The 25,909-nt window shown below is 50.2% G+C and overlaps 1 protein-coding gene and 1 non-coding gene across 3 annotated transcripts; both read right to left on the reverse strand.

Moving 5' to 3' along the window:
- Positions 1-1,237: 1,237 nt before the first annotated feature.
- On the reverse strand, positions 1,238-25,909 carry LOC121442500 (mediator of RNA polymerase II transcription subunit 24). 2 transcript variants are annotated; one of them, XM_041644096.1, is made up of 26 exons: positions 25,607-25,909; positions 25,441-25,523; positions 14,938-14,976; positions 14,687-14,760; positions 14,115-14,347; positions 13,919-13,975; positions 12,590-12,701; positions 12,307-12,457; positions 11,969-12,082; positions 11,478-11,525; positions 11,015-11,097; positions 10,664-10,750; positions 9,797-9,902; positions 9,205-9,347; positions 8,348-8,385; positions 7,885-7,967; positions 7,342-7,520; positions 7,127-7,226; positions 6,661-6,836; positions 4,521-4,785; positions 4,095-4,276; positions 3,803-3,893; positions 3,361-3,460; positions 2,451-2,531; positions 2,014-2,162; positions 1,238-1,896 (listed from the first exon to the last, which is right to left on the reverse strand). In XM_041644096.1, the coding sequence occupies exons 1-26, from the start codon at positions 25,734-25,736 to the stop codon at positions 1,780-1,782; spliced, it is 3,021 nt and encodes a 1,006-aa protein (XP_041500030.1). In that variant the 5' UTR covers positions 25,737-25,909; the 3' UTR covers positions 1,238-1,779. The 2 variants fall into 2 exon arrangements, with proteins under 2 accessions (XP_041500030.1, XP_041500031.1); XM_041644097.1 differs by lacking the exon at positions 13,919-13,975.
- Positions 8,099-8,202, reverse strand: LOC121442526. The gene has a single exon (XR_005973567.1). It is a non-coding gene; the product is annotated as a small nucleolar RNA SNORD124 (small nucleolar RNA).

Consider the following 25,909-nt stretch of genomic DNA (forward strand, 5'->3'; position numbering starts at 1 on the left):
GGGTTTTTGTATCCCTTGCTCTGCTCACCACACGCTGCATGTTTCCCTGTCCCCAAAGCGGCAGAGGCAGCCAGGTTTGGCCCTGGAATTTACTGGATTCTTTGTTAGGGCCTTCCTGGGCTGGGAGGGGGGGTGAGAGAGAAAAGGCAGGAGGACCCCCCCCCCCCCGGGAGGGCACAGCATAGAGGGAAGCCTACCTGTCTAAACTCCCTCTAAGCCCCACTTGCTCACTGTAACCAAGCTTGAGGAATAAAGTGTCTGCATCCAGTAAAAGTCCTTTTTCCTTCTTGGGTTTGGCTGATGCCTGTCCAGGGGCTGGTGGATGGCAGGAGAGGACGGGGCTGGGACTGACTGGTCTGGGTGCCACTCTGTACGTCCTAAGTGACAGGGACACAATAGTGGAAATGCACACTTGCCTTCAAAGTCAGAGCTTCTTGAGGAAGATGGATCATGAGTCAGCGGGAGAAGGGGGCACGGTGATGGGGGCAGATGAGCTGCAGCTTGGGCATACTGAACACGTGCACACAATGTCTCTTCACCGCTATGAAGAGCTCTCCACAAAGCGTCTGCCCGCGAGAATGATACCATGCCTTTTACAGGCAGAAAGCTGGGTCAGAACTCCAGTTCTGCGCTGGCTTTCTCTCAGTGAGCTCTGTCCCCTTGCTGTCATCCCTTGGAGCACTTCCCTACTTGGCTCAGCTCCTGAGCTGAAGAGGTCTGGAAGGGTGGGGTGTCTGGAAGAGCAAACTGGAGGCACACTTGCAGCTGAAGGTCAGCTGCAGGCTCCCCTGTGCATGGGGCTCCCCAACCAGGCCGACCCAGGCACCTTCCTCTGCAGCCCTCCAAAACTCTCCACACCACTGGCTCCTCAAAGCCCCAGCACCATCCCCTCCCACAGCCTCACAGGTCCATGTCCCTGGACTCGCATCCCTCCACCAATCTTCTGGAAGGAACACGCAGTGAACTCTGGGCCAGAGGGTGGAGTGTGACTGCGGAGGAGACATTCTGCCCAGCACAGCACAGCACAGCACAGGGCCCTTCAGCACAACTTCCCGCTTCCAGTGGGGAAGGCTGCGGACCCCTCATCATTCCAGTGGGGCCTGTAGACAATGCCTGGCCTTCCATGCCTTCTCCCTCGCACCACAGGACCGTGCCCCTCCCTAGCCACAACACAAGAGACTTCAGAGAAAAGAACAGTCCCCACCCAGGCAGTAAACCTGCCAATAGCACTCAATAGTCACAGGAGCCACAAGGATCTTTATTTACAAACGAACCAAGAGGGACTCCCCCTCGTGAGTTATAAAAATAAATTTATATACACACTGTGGCCCTACAAAGTCCCTCCTTAGAGTTCAGCTACTCCTAGAATTGGTGCAACTGGCTGAGCGGTGGTGGCGCAAGCCTTTAATCCCAGCACTCGGGAGGCAGAGGCAGGCGGATCTCTGTGAGTTTGAGGCCAGCCTGGTCTACAGAGGGAGTTCTAGGACAGCCAGAGTTGCTACACAGACAACCCCTGTCTCAAAAAAAAAAAAAAAAGCAAACAAAGAATTGGGGCGACCATTAGGACTGCTCACAGTCTTTGAGCACTGGTCGAAAGGACAGAAAATTACAGAAGGAACTGGGAGATGTGGTAGGACACGGTGAGTAGAGGACAGGAATGGGGAAGGGCCCCAGGCTGAGAAAGCATTCTTGCATTACTGGATGGGGCAACCTGGGCTCATCCTCACTCTCCCTGCTGGGTTGCTGGGGCTGGGACCCCTCCAGGCCACTCCAAGCTCCTCAGAGTGCAGCGATGGCTTTGGCAGCCACTTGCCGACCCAGGGGCAGGCTGAGGTCTGTGATGGCCAGTACTACCTTGGGGCTGGACATGGCAGACACCTTTACCAGTTCTGATACCTGCCACAAAAGATGAACACAGGTAGCTCCTGGGTGTGGCCTCCCAGGGGGAAGTCCTCCCTCCCTCCCTTCTCTCCTGAGGTTACCCCTGCTCCTGGCTCCAGCAGGGACACTCACAGTAGTGAAGGGCATGAACTGCAGAATGCTGCCCCTGCTGTCCTGTTCCAGGCAGTCCACACACTCCTCCATGAACCACTGCACAAACTGGGTATGGGGGCCAGCTGTGCGTGAGCCCAGGATGGAGGAAATGAGCAGGAAGAGGTTGGCTGTGCAGAGGGAAACAAGATAGCTGAGTTCTAGAACAAGTCAGATGAGGAAGAAGGGGACCAAGGCGGGGGAAGGAGCAGTAAGAGCTCACACAGGAAGGCCAAGGGCAGTAGGCACAGGGGAAGACGGAGGAAAGGGGGCAGTCAGCAGTGAGGGAGCAGGAGGCATGTGGAAATGGAGCAGGATATCAGGGGCCCAGAGGAACCCTCTGGTAGATGCCTCCCTGCCTCTGACGAGAGGGTTCCTTCTAGCTCAGTCTGCAGATGTGTGCAGCTGGCAGGACTTACCCAGGACTCGGTTTAGAGGGTCCCTCATGTTGACTGTGTGGAGTTGGGAAGCCGAGAGGGAGCTGTTCATGGAGCGGTCAGCTGTGGAGTGGCAGAGAGGGTGCTGCGTAAAGTCTAGCTCTAGGGGAGCATTTCCTGTCCCCTACCATCAGGAAGTCTGGCACATGCGGGGCACAGAAGAGCCTGAATCTGGAGAATAGGTGGGAGGACTAGCCCTGCTGAGCACCGTCAGGGGCCAATCCTGGTACTCTGTGTGGCTGAAGCTGCCCATCCCACTCAAAGTTCATGTTACAGATACACGATGTTTGCTAAGGGCCTGGCTAAGGTTGGAGGCGACCAATCAGCATCTTTCCTTTGCACAAGCACGTGGCTGGCTCCCTGGTCCCTAAAAGACTACAGAGAAACTTGTAGGTTCAGGAGAAACTCTGAAAACAGGTAAACTTGGACGCCATACAAAGACTTGGCAGAAGGAAACCTGCCAGCAAGGAAAGGACAACACGGGCTGTCCTCTGGGGAGGAAGGCGGGAGGGCAGCCCCAGGCCACAGCCTGGCGGGGCCTGTTCTCAGCCACAGGGCATGTCTCTGGGTTAGAAGGAAGGCAGAGTAAGTGAGTCAATGGTACGTGCTGCGCCAAGGCAGTGAACTCACTGTGTCTTGTCATTCTTTAGCTGATGACAAGAGAGGGATAACTGTGGGACTGAGAGGGGCCTTGGAGGAGAGCTTCAGGTACTATGGAGAGTGGCAACCCTGTCCCCACCAGAAGGCACCAGAGCATCCACTAGGTGACAGAGGTGCTAGTTCCTGCCACACCACACTGTCTGACAGCCAAACACTGCCGCCATCTAGGAACCAAGGCAGGTCCCTAGGGATGAGTGGGTCCTAGCAAACCCGTGATCTCTCAAGTGCTCACTGGGACTCGATAGAATGTTGGCGTCATCCTCGTTGGAGCTCAGGAGTCGCATAAGCTTCGAAGGTTGCATGTCTTCCACGGGGAAGAGGCTGATGTAGTCCTGGGGGTGGGGAGTCACTATCACACACCCAACCTCCCAAGTCTCCAAGGACTGGAGAGGGCTGGAAGTCAGATCTGAGTGAAGAGGAGTGAGCTTCCTAGTCCTTGACTAGCAACCCCAGCGGTGACCCTTCCCACACCCCAATCTCTGCCCTAGTGTGCAGAAAGGACCCTCATCAAGGATACTCAGGGGCCCACTCGAGCCACTCCCCCAGATCCTGACCAATCACATGACCAAACACGCTGACCTCGGCCCCACCCTCTGCCTGTGAAGGTAGCTCTCAGCTAGAAATAATCAGAAAATGTCTGCTGAATAAACACATGACTGAGGCAGCAGGCCTACCTCAATGTCTTCCCTGTGCCTCTTCTTCTGGCGGGAGGACGCCTGTCCCTTGTGGGTGGAGTAAGAACTCAGGGCACACCACACAGCTAGTCTGGTAAAGGGGTCCAGAAAAAAGGCATCGTTAAGAGGGTCCCGAAGGAAGCTGTGTGTGCTCATGCTGAACAAGCTCTTCCCACTACCACCGCTTGGCAGCCCCCCACCACAGCCTAGCTTCCTGAGGTGGCAGCTGGCCTGGGGTGCCTGGATGTCTGGGTTTCAAGGGGGCACACCAGAAGGCTCTGGAGACTCCTACTTGGCTAGTGCAGTGCCAGGAGGGTCCATAAGGCTGTGCCACTTGGAGGAGTCAGTAAGCAGGCCAGGCAGGATGTGGCCCAGCAGGACCAGGGTCACTTGCTGCATGTCCAGGCAGAAGATGGAATAGAGAAGCTGTACTGCCCTCAGTGTGTGCTCCTTGCGAGTCTCCTTCAGCAGTTCCTGGGCAGTGGGCAAGCAGCGGCTGAGGCACTGCACACCTGAACCCTGGGGTTCTCACACTCTGCCATCTCTACAGCCAAAGGTGCTATCAACCCCAACTTGAAGGTGCTTCTCTGAGATGAGGCCCCTACCTCTGTCTCCCCAAGGGACCACCCAGCTTCCAGTAACCTCTCCAAGAAGCCTGGCCTCTCCCAGCCGTAGACACCCACGGCCCCAGTCTACACAGCTGTCCACATCCAAGTACCTTGATGAGATTGTTGCAGAACCAGTAGACGCCGCCCATGTGCAGCAGGGTGTCGAGGATGTGGATGGAGCGGCTGTCCACCCAGCCCCTCTCCAATACCTTGGCAAAGATGTCTGTCAGTACCTCCTTGATAGGGCGCTTGGGAGGAAGCAGGTTCCAGTAGGGCATCGTATCCACACCCGTGGATGGAAACTTGATCTGTGTGGCTGTCTGCTGAAGCACGTCCGCACACATGTGTTCCAAGATTGAGTTCATAATCACCACCCTGGGGGCAAGGAGGATTCATGCAGGCATTACCCCCAGAATTAGGTTACGGAAACACAGCTGAGGAATTAGACCCACTAACACTAGGGGAAGACACAACAATATAACCTACTACTGATGGAGAGCTTACCTGCTGGGCATGAAGCCCAGAAGAGGCAAAGGGCAGTGATTGTCTTCTTTTACAGGTTCCATCCATCTATTCAGATTTTGTTCCTCCCTCTCCCCTTCCAACTTCTCCCAACCCCCAGGCCTGAGCTCTGCCAAATCAGAGTCATAAATAAATACAATCACTTCCCCCTGAGCTGAGTACTTGGGGGCAGGGGTCCCGCCCAGCCTTGGCCTCCTCCCAAAGTAAACTGTAACTTCCAGGAGGAGCCCTTGGGCCTTCCCCAGAACTCTTCCCGGCCCTGGGTAGTGGGGCAAAGTGTTCATAGCCAGGAAAATGCTGAGGAACATCTGGGGCTATGACGGCGGCGGGGGTCTGGACTGTCTGGAACACAGGGACACTGAGGCTACTAGAGCCCTCTGCCACCTGCACAAGGGGGCCCGGATTCCACTGCGCATGTGCGTGTGTGCATGCGTGCGTGTATGTGTGTACACGTGCATACGCACATACACGCTTGAGATGGATGATGTCAAAGCCAATGTACCACAAGCAAGGAGAGATGTGACCTTACAGGCCCTCCCCAAACCTGGTTTCAGCTGTGTTTCCTTCCACGTGTTGCTCAGAAACCATCCAAGTGGCTACCTGTGAGCTGTCTCAGCACCCACACTCAGAGCGGTGCTCCCTGAGTGCCCCTTGAGTGAGGATGGTGGCCAGGAGGGACACACACATCCGATGTCACTCAGCCTCAGATCTGAGTTTAGGGTCAGCCTGGTCTACAGAGCAAGCTCCAGGACAGCCAGGTCTACATAGAGAAACCCTGTCTCAAAAAATTCGTCCCCACCCCCCCACCTCACCCCACCCCCACCAAAAAAGGGGAGGCAGGAAATCCTGCCCCATGGTAGAATATGAATGATTTTGAGGAAAGTACGCTGAGTAAAGTCATGAGAAAGCAGGTATTATGTAATTCTAGTATGATGAAGTATCTAGCGTAGCCAAACTCAGAGAGACTGAGAGAAGGGGGTTGGACAACGCTTACTGGGTAAAAGGCCCAGATATACAAAATGAAAAACGTCTGGAGGTCTATTTCACAATTCCAACAGATCCCATACACTGAACGACACACATAAACACAGCTGAAATGGTCAATTTTCTATTACGTGCTTCTTGCCACATTTAAAAACCAACAGCCAAACAACTTAATAGTGGAGTGAATGATCCGACTGAACTCAGAGAGGCGGAAGTCCCTCAAGAGCCAGTACTTGACATGGTCACCAGGACAGCTGGGGGTGGGGGAGGGCAGCTATAAAAACTGCAGATGGCTCAGAGTTCCTCGACAGTGACACAGCCACCTAAGCCCTTTGCTCTTCCACCTCAGCTTAGTTTCCTGGAACTTGGAGTCTCTGAGGACAGACGTCAAGCTGCCTGGGGTCTGTATTTCCCACACAGGGGCGGTCCAGGATTAAAACACTCCCGATACAAAGACACACACCAAAAATCTGCTGAGCCAGGCGAATGACTACATGGGTAAGAGTGGGAGGAAGTGGTGGGGAAAGGGAAAAGTGAGTGGCAGTCCAGCTGCTCTGAAAGTGCACCAGCTCAGCTGCTAAGAAGGTGGGCTGGGCAGACGCAGACGGAAGTGGCTTGGTGAGCAGCTACCTTGGGAAGGTAAAGGCTGACAGCACCGGAGTGGGATGCCCGACCCGGACCCTGGAGGCGCTGACTCCTCACCGCACACCTGCAGGGACCGGGAAGGGTGGGGCAGGTACTGACCTCTCATTGTAGAACTGCAGGGTGTTCTCACTGTACAGTGGCCCTGCCAACTGGCGGATCATCTGGAGCGACTTCTCACGCTCATCCAGCCCCAGCATCCGGACATGGGCTACAAGCCAAGCCACAGCACACACCGCAAGACTGCATACCTTTCCCTTGATATTATCGGTGATTTTCTGTGGGGAGCAGGAGAATGACTGAGGGACGCTCTGCCTCCCCCTGGCTGTCATTCCCATGGCCTCTAGGGGTGGCTGGGGATCACGTGTAAAATCTCAAAGTACATTCCATACCTCTACAACACAAATTTGATTTTCTAAAAGATAACTAGGAAGAAGGAAGTGGCTAAGAAAAGCATTCTAAGACTAATACCAAAACACGATCTCTGTTGTTGATTGTTGAGGATTGATTTGCATGCAAAATAATGCTCTCAATGACTGGCCCTGTGTCACAGACAAGAGAGGCTCACCTGGATGGACTCGAAGGCCAGAACCCCATTCTCCCAGGCATTGAGGATCTCTAAAATGGCTGCGGAAATGCTCAGGCAGGCTTCATGCCACTTCATCTGTCTACAGAGAGGGTGGGGTAGGACAAACTTCACTACAAGAGAGCTGGAGACAGGTTGTGGGGAAAGGGTCTTGGAATGCCCCCCTACTACCCCAAGGTCAGCCCTAGGTCACTAACACTAGTTTCATCTCTGAGGAGTTGTTGAGCAAGGCCACCAAGGACTCTACTTTGGTGGAGTCTGGTCGGAAGCAAGGGTGATCAGGGTTCAAAATCTTGCCCTCCTCAGGCATGCAAGTCTGCATCCAGGTCTCAAAGAAGGGGACTTCTTCTCCTGAACTTGCCTCGGAGAGAATCACCTAGATAAGACAGAGAGGCTTCAGGTTAAGAGAGAGGAGGGTGTGGCTCTTGCCAGAGTTGAGCCCAGGGACTGGGCCTCAGAACCCTCCCCCATTGCCTTTCCCTTTCCAAGGACAAATCTGTCCAGGAGAGGCAGACAGGGAGTTGTGCTGCCACCTAGCGGTCAGTATGAATGTGTCACTAGAGGGCTTGGGAAGCTGGGTACCCACTGACGTAGGAGGCACCTGATTTCAGGCCAATAGGACCTGCTGGCTTGGGAGATCAATGGAGGCAAGGGTAAGTAAGGGAGTTACTGATCATTTCCCTCCTCTTTGTCCCACTCAGGTGGTGACTCTTAATGGCCCCAGATCTCATCTCACTCACCTCTGAGCCATAGGTCTGGGCTACGTGGCACAGCATGAGGAAGGAGATGTCAAAGAGCAAGGCACGAACAGAAGCTGTTTTTGCTGTGGGAAAGGCAAGAACACCAACCTCTCAGCCCAGGGCAGGCACCCAAGCCCTGTCCAGATGAGGAGGTGCTGGGGACAGAAGGCCTCGTGCATAGTAGGCAGGCATGGAGGCTACACCCCAGCTCAGGATTTCCCAGAGGAAGGTCAGAGACCAAGTGGGTCCTTCAAAGCTCTGAGGCTCAGAATCCTTTTCTTGGGTCTTACTTAGAACATCATCCCTTCCTTGGAGTTCCAGAACCCAAACCCATCTGAGATGGTACAGGTACAGAAAGGTGGGATGGCTTTGGCAAACCTTGCCTCCCCAGATGAGCAAAGGTGACCCCTCCATTCCTCCCTGCCTCAGTGCAGATGGGATCTGCAGATGCACGCAAACTTACTGCTCTCTCCACTGCCATGGGTAGTGAACTCATTCAGACTGCGGGAGAAACAGAAACAGGTGGCGTCACCCAGGACAAGAGCTGAGTGACAGGAGTGGGAGTGAGGGACGCTACACTTTCAGAAGGGTGGTCACCAGAGTCTGAATTATAGGCTAAATACAAAAAGTGTTATAATTACAGAAGAATATGGTGACTCACATCTACGCTCCCAGCACAGAAGGGGCTAAAACATGGTGTGCTTGAGAGCAGTCTGGGCTACGCAGTGAGACCCTGCTGCAAAAGATTTGTAAGATTCCCAGAATGGAACCATGTTCCACATGTCAAACTCTAAGTAACCCCCTTCAAAGCAACAGAATTTAAGAACCCTGTATTAGCTGGGTAGTGGTAGCACACGCCTTTAATCCCAGCACTTGGGAGTCAGAGGTAGGTGGATCTCTGAGTTTGAGGCCAAACTGGTCTACAGAGTAAGTTTCAAGCAGCCAGGGCTACACAGAGAAACCCTGTCTTGGAAACAAAACAAAACAAAAAAGGATCCTGTTGAGGCTAAAAGAGGGTGCTGAATCCCAAGACTAGAATCAACAGGCAGTTGTGAACTGTCACGTGGGTTCTGCGAACTGAACTCAGGTCCCAGCCAGTGTTCTTAACCACTGAGCCATCTCTTCAATCAAATGCCTCATTATCTTATCAACCATCTTTATTTCACCTCCGGCTGAAGAGCTCTCAGTCAAATGAACCTTCTGTCATTGTTTCTAGTGAGGATGCTCTGCCCTGGCCTGTACACCCCAAGGGAGCCGGACCCCAGGCACCCCTCCCTTAAAACGCCCTCCCATTCCTCATCAGGGCACAGCTCTCCTCACTTGATGAATTTTCGGGCAAAGGATTTAAGCTTCCCAGTGGCAGCAGCAGCAGCCAGCAGCAAGTCCAGGCTCTTCCCGGACAGCATGTGTCCCAGCACTCCCAGGAGCCCCTCTGGGGACTTGGAGTGGTCAGCATCCATTGTCTGGGGACAGGACAGAAAGTCAGTGAAGGACACTGAAGACCCCCAGACTCAGCCTAGCCACACTTTCTCTCTGTGTGTGGTCCCTGACAGGCACACTGCCCCTTTAAACGTAACCTGTCACTTCCTGGCTCCTACAGGACAATCGCTGCAGAAATCTCTGCTCACTGCGAGCTCTGTGTTCAGCTACACTGGGGTGGGGGAGGATCTGTTGGGAGCTTCCCTTCTGTGTCTTCATGGGGGGTGGTGTCTGTAGTCACCAACCCTAGCACTTAAGACACAGCGGAAGGGCAACTAAGGCCAGCTTTCAGTGGCCTCCTCCTTTCCCACTCCCACAAGAGCCCAGCATAGAAGCCAGACAGCATAGCGACCGGTCTGTGGGCCCAGTTTATTTACCTGGAAGTAGACGAAAGCTAAAAGAAGAGAGGGAGTCCACAGGCAGGTGCACATACCTTGAGGATGTTCGTGACAGTGGGCTCTGCCCGGAGGATCAGCCCAGGGTTGGGCTGGATGTTGGCATTTTCTGATGATTTTAGCTGGGGGTCCCGATCTGCAGTGCTATGGCCACAACCAGAGAAGAAAACAGAAACAAAGAGGATTCTTATTCTTCTGGAGACAGATCTCACACTGTAGCTCAAGGTGACCTTGAAGTCAAGGTAATCCTCCTGCTTCAGCCTCTCAAGAATAAAATCATAGGTGTGAACTACCATATGTGGTTAAGAAAAATATCTTGACAGTCTCTAATCCACTAGGTTTTGCACCTTTAATCTCAAGCCACTCAAGTGGTTGAAGCAGGTAGACCTCTGCATTTGAAGCCAGCCAGAGCTACATAATGAGAATCTGCCTTTTAAGAAAGAAATCTCTCATCCAACTCCAGAAACGAGAGCAGAGAGATGGAAGCACAGGAAACCTGGGGCTGGAGGTGTAACTCGGTCCCCCAGCATCGGCCTCACATGCACAACGCTCTGGGCTTAACCCTTAGCAAAAAACAAAGACTCTTTTGAGTTGGGATAAAGTTTATGACTGAAAGTGTACCCAATATCACGATCATTTCAATCTGTCGTTATCATTCCACCATCCTTTAAGATGAAAGGGAGACTAAGGCTTTCTCTTTGTCTTTTGCTCATAAACAAGGGTGAGTCAGAGAGCAGCAGCTCCAAGTATGAAACTCTGCTCCATGGTCCTGCTCCCTGGCCCCAGGACCGTCTCAGTCACTGCTACTCAGACTTCAGAGAGGAAGGGAAAGGCACCAGAAACCAGTCTGGCAAGAGAGAGGGAGATCAAGGGGCCCCAGGCAGCCCAAGGGGCTCACAACGTACCGCTTGCCCACAAGGATGGCAAAGTTGACTTCGGACAGAAGCCCCTGCTTGTTACACTCTTGGAGCAGGAAGTTTGTGCAGTCACAACTGTGGGGAAAGCCAAAGGAAGAAAAAGGAGAGCTAGAGACAAGGGGTACAAGGTCTACACAGTTTCCCCACTCCTTCACGGTGAAGAAAACTCAAACACCCAAAGGTAGAAAGGCTCTCGGTGCTTAGTACCTATGAGCCTGCTGCCTCCCACCCCTGCCAAAAGGGTCCAGCAGGAAGACAGAGCTTCCTGCAGCTCATCTGCACAGAGCAGGGAAGGACCTGGAACACCTTCCAGCAAACTGGGTGAACAGGGGCTCATACTTGCAGCGCTGGTCAGCTTTGTCCAACAAGGGCGTGAGCTTCAGCAGGAACTCGAAAGCAGAGTTGACATCCTCAGTGAAGTCCTGCAAGGATTCAGAAACTCCCTCCTGGGTTCTATGTTCTCCAGCTCCTGCCCAGCCCAGCCCGAGTGCAGGCTCACATCAACACCTTGCTCAGCAAGCGAGGAAGCAGGCTGAGACCCCCACCAGCCCCTAGGAACCTGGTGGGGAGATGGTGGAGGCACCACTCTCCACGTGGTTACCCTGGCCAATGGGGTGGAAGGCAGGCAGCCTCAGCCACCACAGGGCTCTAGGGCATGTGCAAGGAAGAACACTGATGCTCCCAGGCACACACAGCTTTCCTCTGGGCATAACACACTATCACTCAGCTGCAGCCTGAGAGACCCACCCACAAATGTCCATCCTTAGCTGCTCCCGTACCCTCACCTTATTCTCTAACTCACCTTTTCCCCATGAAGATATTTCTTCACTTTCACCAAAACCTGTGGAATCTAGGACATGAAGGAGGAAAGAAGGAAGATCAATGTCCTTTCTCTGCCTCGTACCACAGGACACGCCCCATTCCCCTCTGTGGGCACTGGAGTAGCAGCACTACAGCCGACAGTGCCCATGGGTACTCAAACACTTGCCGCCACCTGGCCTACAGGACATGGGGTCTCCCATTTCTGCCACCTCAACAAGGGAAGAACTGTGGTTCAGAGGGGGTCAGGGCCGCTGTCCTGGCTCTCCTAGCTGCCCTGAACCAATCTGATTTAGGATGAGCTGGGCAAACAGCAGAGCCCCTGGGAGCTAAACCAGCCGAGACACAGAGAAAATGGTCAGTTGGGGTCTGTGCCAGAGACTCAGCAGGTTGGACTAAATGCCAGAAGGGGACACCGGGGCAAAGGTCCAGCATGCTGCTATTTCTCTTTGCTGTTTCCATGTCACCAAGTACCTTGAGATAGGTGAACGCTGTCCACTTCAGCTCCTGCGTACCCTCGGGGGACTCAATGAGTCCCACAAAGCAGGCTTTCCAGATTTCCAGGACAAAAAGGGGGGTGGGGATATGCTGTGGAGAGACCACAAAGGAGGTGTGAGGGGTTGCCCAGATCCTGGCTTCCTTCCACAGGCTCTAGGGGCTGACTGGGTTCCAGCGCCAGTGCTCAGAACCAGGATCATGAGGTCAGATGACAAAAATGCATGACTAGCATCTGTTCCACTAAGGAATCAAGAGGAAATTAATTCCTCTCTAGTACCAGGCTCTTCCCTCCTTCCCTGAAAGGCCACACCCACCTGCATGCGCTTCACCATCATCAGCTGCTCCACCAGGGGCTGCATCTCCCCGGTCAGGTTCATTGTGCCCTCAAGCAAGATCAGCGCGTGGATGGTGGGGAAGCCAGTCTTGTGCAGCTGCTCTGAGTGCACGGACAGCATGGTGGGGATACTGAGGAGACAGATACCCAGGGGCAGCTTAGGGACAGCATGATGGGGATACTGAGGAGACAGATACACAGGGGCAGCTTAGGGACTGAAGAAACCACGTACCCCACCTTCCCATTGCCCTCAGAAACCTAACCTCCTGATAAGAGTGCCACACTGCTCGGCCTGGCTCCGGAGCTGGGGGTTGCTGAGATTGGCCAGGATCTCCCCGAGCTTCAAAAGGCAATGCTCAATGGCAGTCCAGGAGGCTGGCGGGGAAGGAGCAAGGCAGAAACATGATGGGAAGGAGAAGTCGGGCATGGCCCCAAACTCCTCGACCCTGGGCCCATGAAATCACACAGCAGGCTTTCTCTGAGGAGGATGTGGAGGCAGGGTCCTGAGGGCAACATGCACTGTTTCTACAAGGGTAACAGGCAACATGGGACAGAGCACTCTAGAAACCATAGCAAGGGCCTGACTTCCAGGGACTATCCACACGGAGACACACGGCAATGGGGTGGGGTAGAGTCCAGCGGCCAGGCAGGGACAGAGGCCACCCTGGAAGGCCAGTCTCACAGCAGCAATCAGGTCTGTTCTAGGGAAGCTAGCTCTAAACACCTTGCCAACATGGGTATCTGCTCTCTTAACAGTGTGCCTAACTGGTCTAGCCCCCTGGCTTCGCTCCTAAGTGCCCACACTCGGCATCTAATTGCTAGTCACTTATCCTAGTTACAGCTCCAAAGGTCAGATGATGAATGATGGCACCAGCTAGCCAATTAACCTCCATGTAGCACAGAGGTAAGAAAAGAACAACCAAGACCTGAGGTCCATTAAGTATTCATCTACTTTTCTACCAATAAACATTTATCAAGTGCTCAAGAAGGCAAGGCACTGCCAACACTAACAAGAAACAGACGAAGAAAAACTGTCAGTGCAGCCCAGTCTAACACAGTGATCACTCTTCTGTGGACTTTTCCCAGGGGAAGCGATTGAGAGGTAAATAGAGACTAATCCCCTAACAAGCTCTCCAACTGAGCCCTGAAGACATGGTGTCACCCACTGTAGCATTCATGTCAATGGAAAACAGGAGGCCCTTAGGTGGCCTTAGCCACTGGGGCTTAAGCAAGACTGTGGCCTCAGGCCTCAGTTGCTGAAATCCTTCCCTCGATCTGCCTGTTCTCAGGCTCTGGAACTAGAGTTCAGAGGTAACAGTCCTGACAGACAGGCGCTGAGCTTAATCTGAGTTCCAGGTTACACCTGCGTCATCTGCTTCTAGACGAGAAACATGGAGATAGACAAGAGCAGACGACATGCCTGTCTTGTCCTTGAATGTCCTCCAGGTGCATGGCATTCGAGTCTTACTCCCCCACCAGTGTGGAAGCTTGCTGAGGGCAGGGACCCTGCCACATGCTCCTTTGGTAGCCCTCCCTCCCCCACCTCCAGCATCTGGCACAGTGCTGGGCACACAAGAATGCTCAGTAAATACCTGTTGGTTGATTGGCTCGGGTGCCACCCTGCCCAAGTCCCTGGGATGTATGCAATGCTTATGGGGAGAGAAAAAAGGAAGTGGGATGATTCCGGATCCTTCTAGAAAGAAGTGGGATGGCATCCTGCCTCTCCCCTCTCAAAGGACCAGCCACAGAAGTAGCAGCAGGCAGGGTGCAGGGGGTCAGGGGACATACAGGCCTCCTCTAGTTTGGCGATGTGTAGCAGAGCTCGGTTCTTGGTGCTGCTGAGGGTCTTTTCCAGGCACTGCAGGCACAAGGCTAGCTGCTTTTCCCCAGCGGCTGGAGTGGCAGCCTCCAGTCCTTCCTGGAGCCGCTCTGCAGAAGCGGCTGTACAGCGCAGCAGCCAGTGGAGGGCGCTAAGAAGCGCTCGGCACAATCCGATGCATTCCTCTGCTTTGCCATGGCAACTACCCAGAAAAGGATGAAAATTTGTATCTATTCCAAAAGCTGAAATCCAACCCACACCAATGTTCCCCAGAGTCTCTGGCACTCCCCTACAAGGGGACAGAGTTGGAAAGTTGGCAGGATCCTGCGTAAGCCACCTAGTCCAGCCAGCTTCCACTAGACAAGATTTTAAACCTGCTCTTCCTAACAGAGAAGTGAGGAATGGGTAGAGAAACTGGGGTGGGCAGGTGCGGAGAAGAAACATGGGAACCCACAGCTGGTCTCACCCTGTCTCCTAGACTATGGGCTTTTCCTCAGTACTGAAAGAACAATGAAATGTTCTAAGCTTCCCCATCTCTTACCTGAGTCGGTCACAAAACATGTCCATGATATCCAGCAAAGCCTGGACACACAGGTCCCGGGAAAAGTCATCAAACTGGGGAAAGAACAAGGGAGAGGCTACAACATTGCCTAGTCAACCCCAAGTCTCACAAGCAACAAGTGTGTGCGCAGGCCTACTTCTCCCTCCAGCCACGGGCTTCAGACTAGCATTCTCTCCATGTGGAAGTGAGTTCCCAATTCCCAGGACCTCCTCAGTGGCCATGGTCATTACCTTACTGATAGCTGTGAGTACAGACGAGTAGGAGACCATCTGGAGGGAGAGACAAGGCAGTCAGACAGGCGTCCACTGGAGGGGCAAACTCATGCATAAATGAAATGCCACAGCTCTGAATCGCCAGTCCCTTCTAGAGGCTTCCTCAGCTCATGAAGAGACACACAATTATGCTATCTGTTGTCTTTGTTCCTGTTTCTATCAAACCCACTGAAAATGGCATCCACATAACAGGACTTTCAGAAAGAAGCAAGGTTTAGTTGGCCACTAGTGGGCAGAAGAGCCACCGAGAGTGAAGGCAATGTTGCTTTATTTCTTTCTTTCTTTTTTTTTTTTTTTTTTTTTTTTGGTTTTTCGAGACAGGGTTTCTCTGTGGTTTTGGAGCCTGTCCTGGAACTAGCTCTTGTAGACCAGGCTGGTCTCGAACTCACAGAGATCCGCCTGCCTCTGCCTCCCGAGTGCTGGGATTAAAGGCGTGCGCCACCACCGCCCGGCCTGTTGCTTTATTTCTATAACCTTTTTGTGTAGGGGAAGGGCCCAAACTCAGCTTCACGCCAGCTAGGCAGGGCTGAAAAGTGAGAATCTGCTGAACTGAAGATTCACTTGGTGGTCAGTGCCGGCCTAGCGTGTGCCCTAAATACAGTCAGAAGCAGAGGTGGTGCGCACGCACATGTACTAGTCCTGAGCTTCTGCACTAACTACTACTTCTGTCGAGAAGACAGAGGTTGCAGCTGAGCAAGAAAGTGCCTGGAGTACTTGCCTAGGTGAGCAAGACCCAGGGTTCAAGCTCCTGCACCAGTGACCTTGAAGGACACAGTGATAGCCCCATAGTTCCAGTTACGTGGGAGGCTAAGACCTAAACTTGAGGTCAGTCTGAACATCATAGCAAAACCCTGAGCCAACAATAAAGGGCATGTGTGATCTTATTGGGGCAAGGAGGAGTGGCAAACACGTCCTACACAGCCTTCACTCGATCAGGGGATTACTTTATTCAATGACTGCCATAATCCTGATGTTTACAGAATGAATAAATCAAAACACACCCCTAAATTAGCCACTTCCTGAAGCTGCTGCCAAAGCTATACTAACAAAAGGTAATTAAGATGGCAGACACCCGCAAAGCCAGCACTTGGGACTGCTGTATAGGCCAGAGCCAGCCTGGGCTACATAGTAAATACTAAGTCAGTCTGGACTACATAGTAAGAGCCAGGCTTAAAAACAAAAACCAAAATAATTTAAAATGTTGGTTCCTGGTGCTGGGTGTGTAGGTCAATGAGGGAGTACTTGCCTAACATGTTCAAGGGCTTGGTTTCATCACAATACTGCAAAACAAACAAATCATTTATTTTTTTAAACTTAATTTTAAACTTGTATTTGATGTGTAAGGGTGTTTAGCCTGCATGTACATTTGTGTCACACCCATGCACTGCCCTGTAAATCAGAAGGAGGATGGGATCCCCTAGAACTGGAAGAAGTGGCCAGCTTTCTTCCTTTTCTTTCTTTCGTTTTTTTTTTTTTTTTTTTTTAAAGACAGGTTTTCTGAGCCGGGCGGTGGTGGCGCACGCCTTTAATCCCAGCACTCGGGAGGCAGAGGCAGGCGGATCTCTGTGAGTTCGAGATCAGCCTGGTCTACAAGAGCTAGTTCCAGGACAGGCTCCAAAACCACAGAGAAACCCTGTCTCGAAAAAAGAAAAAAAAAAAAAAAGACAGGTTTTCTGTGTAGCCTTGGCTGTCCTAAAATTCACGATGTAGACCAGACCAGGCTAGTCTCAAACTCATAGAGATCTGCCTCTGCCTCGCAAGTACTGGGATTGAAAGCATGCACCACCATGCCTGGCCTGTGGCCAGTGTTTTTAACCTCTGAGCCGTCTTTCTGGCCCACAAATGAATTTCAATTCCTCAGGCATACTATTCTCAATTCAAGCGCTGGTGGCTACAGCGTCATTCAGCACAGAAAGAGCACTTTCTTTACTGGGGAAATCATATTGGGCCAGTTTGCTCCAAAGCTTCTTCTAGACATGAAGAAGCGTCACAGAGTTTGGTGATATGCTCAGTGGTGAGAGCATGGACTCAGACTGAAGCTGAAGGTCCTAGCTGCCACCCCCAGCACTGAAAAACACAAAAATAAAGAAAAAGGCAGGGAATGATTTTTTTCACATGCACACACACGTTACGTATAATATAAATTTTAGAAACCTGAATTAAAAACATATGGCTGGGTGTGGTAGTGCACACCTTTAGTCCCAGCACTTGGGAGGCAAAGGGAGACAGAACTCTGTGAGTTCGAGGCCAGCCTGGTCTACAAGAGTGAGTTCCAGGACAGGCAGGGTTACACAGAGAAACAAACAAAATGCATAAATACATACATCCCCATTGTGAGACTTCTCAAAACCATAATGTATTTATAAACAATGAGAGACGACTCAGTGGGTAAAGACTCTTGCTGCCAAACTTAATGATTTGAGTTCAACCCCCAGGACCCAAAGCTGGAAGAACTGACTCCTACCAGTTTGTCCTCTGCCCTCCACACATGCACCCTTGGCATACATGTGCCCCTTCCCTGAGGTGCACAATCAACAGCCTTCAAAGTTATTTCATCATGAGATCTCATTTAACTGGTACTTCCAAGATTCATTTTTATAAATTCTGCCTAGACAGTAAATTCGCTGCGGACAGATATAATAAATTAAATTCCTCTGTTTCCCTAGCAGCAGGCCTAGGGCCTTGTTCTCAGGAAGTTTTCATTGCTTCAGGTAACTGAATGATATCAAGGAGATGCAGTCTGAAAATTTTTTACCTTGCAACATATTTGTTAGTAAAATACATTCGTCACCATAGACAATCAGTTTGAAAGAAATAGTTTGTTCTGAGTGAATTTAAACTCTTAGCTCAGCAGGATGGGCTGTAAGTAGCTCCATGGTTGAGCGCTAGCCCAGAATGCATGAGGCCCTGGGTTCAGTCCTCAGCAGTGCAATAACAACAACCATGCGCTTGCAGAGTGCGGGCAAGTCACCTAGGCAGACCGGATCAGACATTTTAAGCCAGAACTCGTGGATGAACAGGAGCAAAATACAGACAATTAGCATTCCGAGCCACCGGCAGCAGGATACACTGTGACGCTGAAGCCAGTGTCTGACGGTGATCAGACCATTGGGAGCCTGCCTGGGCAGAATGACCGTGCCCTTCCAGGCTGGTGTTTGTTTATTTATAACCAGGTCCCCATAGCAAAAGCTTGGAGAAGAACTGAGTCTTGCTGGATGCCAACCTGTAGGGGGAGCTGGATGGTGCAACTTAAAAATCTGGACCCCACACCAAGGAGAGAAACTCCCAACTGTGTATGTGTGCTCTTAGCAAGGGCGTTAGTCAAAATGAATTAATGGCCTTCATTAATTATGATGGTGAATTCTGTATATTTTTTCCAAGTATATCAGTTTAGGGCTGCCCTTGACACACCTGAAAGCACTTACCATAAGGTGACCTGCTTCTCCCAGGAGCACATAAGTCCGCTCCAGACTTAACAATTCTACCAACTACATGCTGGAGCTGACACAAGTCCTCGAGGCTAGAGGCTGGCGTCTGCACCCGTGGCTAGCCCAGGGTGACCTTGCAGCTGTCTAATCCTCCTGCTCTTCTTCATATTCAACACCCCAACCACTCCCAAGTGCCCTCTCCCGGCTCAGCACCGGACCAAAGAGCCTCTTAACTCCGAAGAAAGAATACATTACTAATTTTGCACAGCACTTGACAGGCCACGTACATTCTCTGCAGTCTTTCTCCAGCTTGCCATTCTCGTCAGTTATACGTTATTATACATCCTAAGAGTCTTCTATTTCAGAGAGAGCTTCCCACAGACCCCACATTCCCATTTAACTACCTTCTCTGTTCTCTCCAGACACGGAGTTCGCTACTGTCTCTACCTCTACACCCTCCGCTTGCTCTTCACACTGTAATCACTTCTGTCCTGACCCCTGAATGAATCTTTGCATAAAGCCATCAACAAACTCTTGCTGTTAAACCCACGGGCTCACTTTTGATGGAGCCCAGCTTCCTGGCAGCAGGTGACACCTGACTTTCAACCTTTCTTTTCTTAGCACACTAAATGTATCTTTATGGTTTTTCTCTACTCTCTTCGGATTATTTCTTACATGTGCTCTTGACAGATGATTAGGTGCTCAGGAATTTGTTATGGACCACTTCTCTTGCCCACATTCCCCGAGCAGTGCCATCATGACCGCATCCCCCATTACTATCCGAGTCTGACCACTGGCTAGGATCTGTCCCCACAGATGACTATGCTGACAGGCTGGCTCCCAGCTAGCAGATTAATCGATACGTGGACTCGTAAACTGACAGCATGGCATGACTGGAAGGGAGTGAAAACTTCTGAGGTGGGGCCTAGCTGGAGGAAGAGAGGCACATTTCTGAGAGGCTGTACTTGTCCCCAGCCTCCTCCTAGCTACCAAGATGTGAGCAATCCCTGGGCACCCTTCTAGCTGCTATTCGGCCTCATCACTGTGTAGAAATGACAAAGTTGGCCAGTGGTAGCCCAAACAACCCCTTCTTTCCTTTGGTGGCTTATCTCCAGAATCCGTCAGAACAGAAAGTGACCACGCATTTCTAAGCCAACAGCTCACATCTAGACTCCTAAGTTCTAGGCATAAATCCGCCTCCTTCTGACGGTCTCCTCAGACAGTCCGCACGGGTGGAATCATCCGCTGCCCTCACAGCCACACCACTCTGGTTCTTTCTCCTCATGACACTATAAGCTATCAAACGTCCCTCACTCCCCTCAAGTCACCAGGTCTGGCAGCAGAAACTGAGCAAAGAGGCTCAGGCCTGAAATCCTGGCACTTAGATCGAGGATGACACGGTAAGTCCAAGGCCTAGGCCACATTAAACCAGTCTAAAAAAAAAAAAAGAACAAAACAAAAACAGAAAAAAGCTGGACAGTGGTGGCACACACCTTTAATCTCAGCACTTGGAGGATGAGGCAAGAAAACCACTGCAAGTTCCAGGCAGCCTGGTCACGACATTCTGAGACTCTGCCCCCCCCCCATAAAAACAAAGCAAATTTTCAATTTTCTGGGCAGCGGTGGTATACACCTTTAATCTCAGCACTTGGGAGGTAGAGGCAGGACCATCTCAATTGAGTTTGAAGTCACCTGGTCTGAAAAGCGAGTTCCAGGACAGCCAGAGCTGCTACAAAGAGAAACTCTGTCTCAAAAATCAAAACAAAAGAAAAAAATTAATGTATATAATAAAGATGACAATACTGGGGCTGGAGAAATGGCTCACCAGTTAAGAGCCCTAGTGGCTCCTCCAGACCATCTAGGTTTGATCCTCCTTACCCATATGATAGCTCACGACTCTAGCTTCAAGGGATCTAACACCCTCTTCTGGTCTCAATAGGCACCCACATATTGGTATATATATGCACATATACACACCACACACACATATAAAAATAACCTGAGATCTGGTGATGGTTACTCATGCTTTTAATCTCAGAGTTCCATAACAGACAGCCAAGGCTTACACAGAGAAAATCTGTCTCGAAAGACCAAAAAATAAAAGATTGTATCCAGCACTGGCGAAGGGCTAGGGGAACACTACCAGATATAATGGAGAGGGGCTGGAGGAATAGCTCACTGGTAGAGTAGGTGCCTAACACATGTAAGGTAAGGGTTCAGTTCCCAGCCATGAACAACAACAAACACACTATGGGGGTAGGTGTGTAAAGTGATAGAATCTTTTTTTGTTTGTGGTTTTTTTTGAGACAGGGTTTCTCTGTATAATAACATTAGCGGTCCTAGAACTCATCATGTAAACTAGGCTGGCCTCAAACCCAAAAATACCCGTCTCTATCTCCTGAGTGCCGGGATTAAAAGTACATGCCAACACTACCAAGCCAGAAGTTACATTTTTAAGTATTTATCCTAGAGATATTTTCCCAGATATGCAGGTAAATGTGTAAAAGGGTGTTTCATGGTCCAATGATTACCGTGGTAAAAACAAATTATAAGCAACTTAAATTATAGTAAGCAGGGAACATTATATAACACACATACAAAATTGTTTTCCTCGTGTGTACATGGTGTGTGTGCATATGCATGTGTGTTCCTGTGTGTGCTGCTATCCATGCATGTATGTGCACATGCATGTGGAGCCTGAGGCTGAGGTCCAGCGACAGCTCACCACCTGACTCCTTGATGCAGGACTTCCAACTGAACCCATACTCACTGATAAGGTTCAGCTAGCGGGCCTATTATTAGCTCAGGACATGGCAGTTCTGCCCTCCAAGCGCTGGAATTACAGGCAGGCTGCCATGCTCACCCAGCATTTCCTTGGGTTCTGGGGATCTGAACTCCAGTTCTCATACTTCTTTATCCACTGGGCACTCTCTGCCAATAAAAATCTTAAAACCCTATTTCTCGTTCTAAAACTCCCTCGGTGACGACTCACCACTGTGGGATAAAGTCCACACTCCTCACATGGCCATGGGGTCCGTATTACCTGACCTCTACTTCTCGAAATCCCTTTTCTACCAGAGTCACGGTGATTCACAAATGTGATCCCCATGTTTGGGAGGCTAAGGCAGAAGGATTGCCATGAGTATAATGCCAGGCTGAACTAAAAAGAGTGAGATCCTGTCTCAAAACAAACAAATTGAAATACAGCACTTTCCTTGAAGTCCTAGCCAGCAGAACTCAAGGTATGATTCAAGGAACCCTTAGAGTTCCCAACACCATTTTAGAGGGACTGGAAGCCCCAGCTGTGGTTAAACAAGGCAGAGCAGATGATTCAGCAGATAAGGGCAGCTACTGCTGCCAAGCCTGACACTCGAGTTTGATACCTAAGACCACTGTTGAAGGAGATAATCAACTCCCAAAAGCTGTCCTCTGACTTCCATGTGTATGTGATGGTGCAGGCACACGCACGCACATACACAAAATAAAAGTAGAAGAATTTTTTTTTTTTTGAGACAATGTTTTTCTGTGTATCTCTGGCTGTCTTGAAACTCACTCGGTAGACCAGGCTGGCCTTCAACTCTTAGAGGTCGGCCTGTCTCTGCCTCCTGAGAGCTGAGATTAAAGACTTGCATCACCACCACCCGGCTGTCAAATAATTTAAAAATATTACTAAGGTATAATTTACATCCTTGCTCAATTTTCTCATAGCTGTGCAGTAGAGTGTCCCAGAGAGTTGATGATGCATAAAGATATAGTATAGTTGCCGGGCGGTGGTGGCGCACGCCTTTAATCCCAGCACTCGGGAGGCAGAGGCAGGTGGATCTCTGTGAGTTCGAGGCCAGCCTGGTCTACAAGAGCTAGTTCCAGGACAGGAACCAAAAGCTACGGAGAAACCCTGTCTCGAAAAATAAATAAATAAATAAATAAATAAAAAGATATAGTATAGTTAAATGTGGTAAGAACTAGATTATCTGTGTACCTCAGCTACAGTTCCAAAAGGACCATTTCATGATGCTGCAAGCATTGTGTGCAATGCTCCAAAGCTTCAGCACAGCTGTAATCTAGCATCCGGAGGGCTGAGGCCAACCTGGACTACACAGGGAGAGTGTCTCAAAACAAACAATTATGCCTTGGTAAAAAATCCATTCAAAGTACAAAAGGGCCATTGAGGTGTATCCAGGTGGTAGAGCACTCACTCACCTAGTACGTCTGAGTTCCTAGACTGGATCCCCAGCACTAGGAATAAAAGTGCAAGAGAGACCAAAGGATTGATGTAACTGTACAAAGTCATCAATAATGGTGCTCACAGTACCTGTTAAGTTTAGTATAGAAAAAAAGAACAAACTAGGCATGGTGGTGCTCGCCGTTAGTCCCAGCATTTGGAAAGCAGAGATAGGTAGGTCTCTGATTTGAGGCCAGCCTGGCTACAGAGTGAGTTTCAGGACAGCCAGAGCTTGATGGAGAGACCTTGTCTCAAGAAAAAAAAAAGTAACAAAGAACATCCATCTCTGAAAACTTACTAAAATACCTCTTCTGCATGCTGGCAGAACGGTTTGGAGATTGTGTTTGTGGCGCATGCCCGATAACCCAACCTGAACTCCAGCCCCAGAATTCATGGTGGAAGGGGAAAAAAAAGTCAACCCATGACTTCTGACTGCAACACAGGCACGACGGCATGCATGCCCACTTGCACCCAGCTACACACAAACAATGCTAATAAATAAAAGTTAAATCTATTTTTAAAATAATTCTTTCTTTCAGGGCATTGGTGGCACACGCCCTTAAACCCAGCACTGGAGAGGCAGAGGTGGAGGCTGGCCAGGAAGATTTCTGAGTTCAAGGTCAACCTGGTCTACAGAATGAGTTCCTGCACAGCCAGAGCAAAACAGAGAAACCCTATCTTGAAAAACCATTAAAAAAAATTATTCCTTTTCAAATCAAATGTTTGATATGTGAAATCAGACTTTTATTATATGTCAAGACAGGCAGCCTCATTGCAGGCACTGAATGAAGAAGCTCATGGGAGAATTTAGTAATATTAAGTGAGACATTACACAGATTGGCAAAACTAAAATGATGCCAATCTCCTCACTAGTTTGGAAAATACAGTTATTTTCATTGTTACTATTTTTTCATTTTGTTTTGCTTTGAGGTTTTTTGTTTGTTTGTTTGTTGTTGTTGTTTGAGACAATTTCTTTATGTAGCCCTGGCTGTTCTAGAACTTACTATGTAGAGCAGGCTGGCCTCAGACTCACACAGAGTTCACCTTTTCTGCTTCCTGGGTGCTGGGATTGAAGGTGTGTCTGGCCTTTTACTGTTATTTTAAAATTTACACCTCTCAAACCAGGCAGTGGTGGCGCATGCCTTTAATCCCAGCACTCGGGAGGCAGAGGCAGGCAGATCTCTCTGAGTTAGAGGCCAACCTGGTCTACAAAGGACAGGCTCCAAAGCCACAGAGAAACCCAGTCTCAAAAAACAAGCAAAACAAATAAAAAACATATACCTCTCTCTCTGAGGGTGACCGCAAACTCATTAGGTATCCACAGATAACCTTGAATTTCTGACCTGCTTCCTGCTGGGGTTAAGCACACACTGTGCCAGGACCTTGGTTCCCACCTTTAATCTCAGAATTTGAGGCAGAGGCAATTTCTGTGCATTCAAGGTCAGCCTAGTTTACACAGTAAATTTGAGGCCAGCCAGGGCTATGTGAAGAGACCATGTCTCAAAAAACAAAAAACCCAGGACCTTGTCCATGCTGGGCAAGCACTCTCCTAACTCAGGTACATCCATACCTCTGGACAACATGCCTTACATTTCTGTTTTAATCCCTATGACATCAAGTATGTGTACGATACACCTAAACAGAACATCTGTGCCGAGCCCAGCTCTGGTGCAGCAATGCCACATGACCTTCAGTTCTGTGGCACCGGGGAGAAAACCCAGGGCCTTGTACATGCTAGGCAAATGCTTTACCCGTGAACTCTATTTCCAGCCCTACTTTCAGTAACGAATGTCTTGTGATTTCTCTCTCCCAGCCTGTGTCTACTTCTCCCCTCTGCCTCACTAATCTGTGTGGCTAACTCCAACTCACTACCAAGACCTCCGTTTAAATATCACTTCCTAGGGGCTGAAGAGATGGCTCAGAGGTTAAGAGCACTTGACTGCTCTCCCAGAGGACCTGGGTTTGATTCTCAGCACCTACATGGCGGCTCACAACTGTCTGTAACTCCAGTCCCAGGGACCCCAACACCCTTCTCTGCCTTCCACAGGCACTGCCTGACCATGACATATTTGTAGGAAAAACACTCACACACATTAAGTAATAAAATGAATAATCTTTAAAAAAAAAAAAATCACTTCCTCTAGAACACCTTCCCTGGCTGCTCAGAAAGGAGCAGGGATCGTGTCCAAGCCCTCCTTCCATCATTTCCATATTCTGTCCTAACCATACCACAAATCCATCCTATCAATGATTAGCGAGCCTGCATCACTTTCTACATTCCCTGTGTGCTAGGACCAAATCCCCAGGGCCTGTTATTGTCTGAAATACTAGGGTAGGGCTACAACTCAAATATGGAATGCTTGCCTAGTACGTCCGGATCCCAGGTTGGTTTATCAGCAACCACCCACTCCCAAACTATGGGAAGTAGTAGCAGAAAAATCAGGAATTTAAGTCCAACCTGGGCTACATAAGACACTGTCTCAAAAATAGAAACAAGGGGCTGCTAAGAAGGCTCGGCGGGTGCAGGTGCTTGGCATGCAACCCTGCTGACATAAGTTCAAATCCCCAGAGAATCTACATGAAGGTGGGAAGAACAGACTTGACGCCACAGAATTGTCTTCTTACTCCCACATGCCCGTCCCCATAATTATATAAATTTGAAAAGCTTTAATTGTAAATGTATACAATAAGAGCAAAAGAATGCAATGTTCATCATAAAATGAAGGGTTAACTTTGTAAGAAAGCAAGCCTAAACTGAAAACTGTTCTCCTGGTGTTTTACCTCCAAAAGCCAGGGGATGGAAAGGTTTACCTGGGAACTGATGGCGTATTTCAGATAGGACAGGATGAGAGGATTTGGGGACGGTCCAATCATGGCCTGTTCCAGGAGCGCGTCTGCACGGGAAATTAAAGACTGAGTGGTAACATCTTTCCTGGGCCTACCACTCCCACCCGTCCTTCCCCATTGCACTGGATACCTGCTAGGTTGAGAATGTCCCAGGTGGCTCCTCTCGGAAAGAATTTCTTCATGTTGATTGCCCACTGGTAGTCGCTCCATCGCTCTTTCCAGGCTTGCAAAATGGCTTGCTTCAGGTTCACCACCTTCATGATTTCACTCCAAGGAGGCGAGACCGGTGGCGAGGCGGGAGTTTAAAAATGGAGCCAGAAGCCGGGCGGTGGTGGCGCACGCCTTTAATCCCAGGAGGCAGAGGCAGGCGGATCTCTGGGAGTTCGAGGCCAGCCTGGTCTACAAGAGCTAGTTCCAGGACAGGAACCAAAAG

The sequence above is a fragment of the Microtus oregoni genome, unplaced genomic scaffold (genome assembly GCF_018167655.1).
Source record: "Microtus oregoni isolate MIOR12 unplaced genomic scaffold, Mior012 000091F_ref0000469, whole genome shotgun sequence".
NCBI classification, from domain to species: domain Eukaryota; kingdom Metazoa; phylum Chordata; class Mammalia; order Rodentia; family Cricetidae; genus Microtus; species Microtus oregoni.

Bases quoted from the DNA above. Each gene is read 5' to 3' on its own strand.
- LOC121442500 (XM_041644096.1), bottom strand. From the start codon at position 25,736: ATGAAGGTGGTGAACCTGAAGCAAGCCATTTTGCAAGCCTGGAAAGAG. The intron at 14,977-25,440 runs GTAAACCTTTCC...CTCTCCCTCCAG, and splicing joins AATACGCCATCAGTTCCCAG to ATGGTCTCCTACTCGTCTGT. The intron at 9,348-9,796 runs GTATGTGCACCT...TCCTGTCCCCAG, and splicing joins CTGTCACGAACATCCTCAAG to ACAATGGATGCTGACCACTC.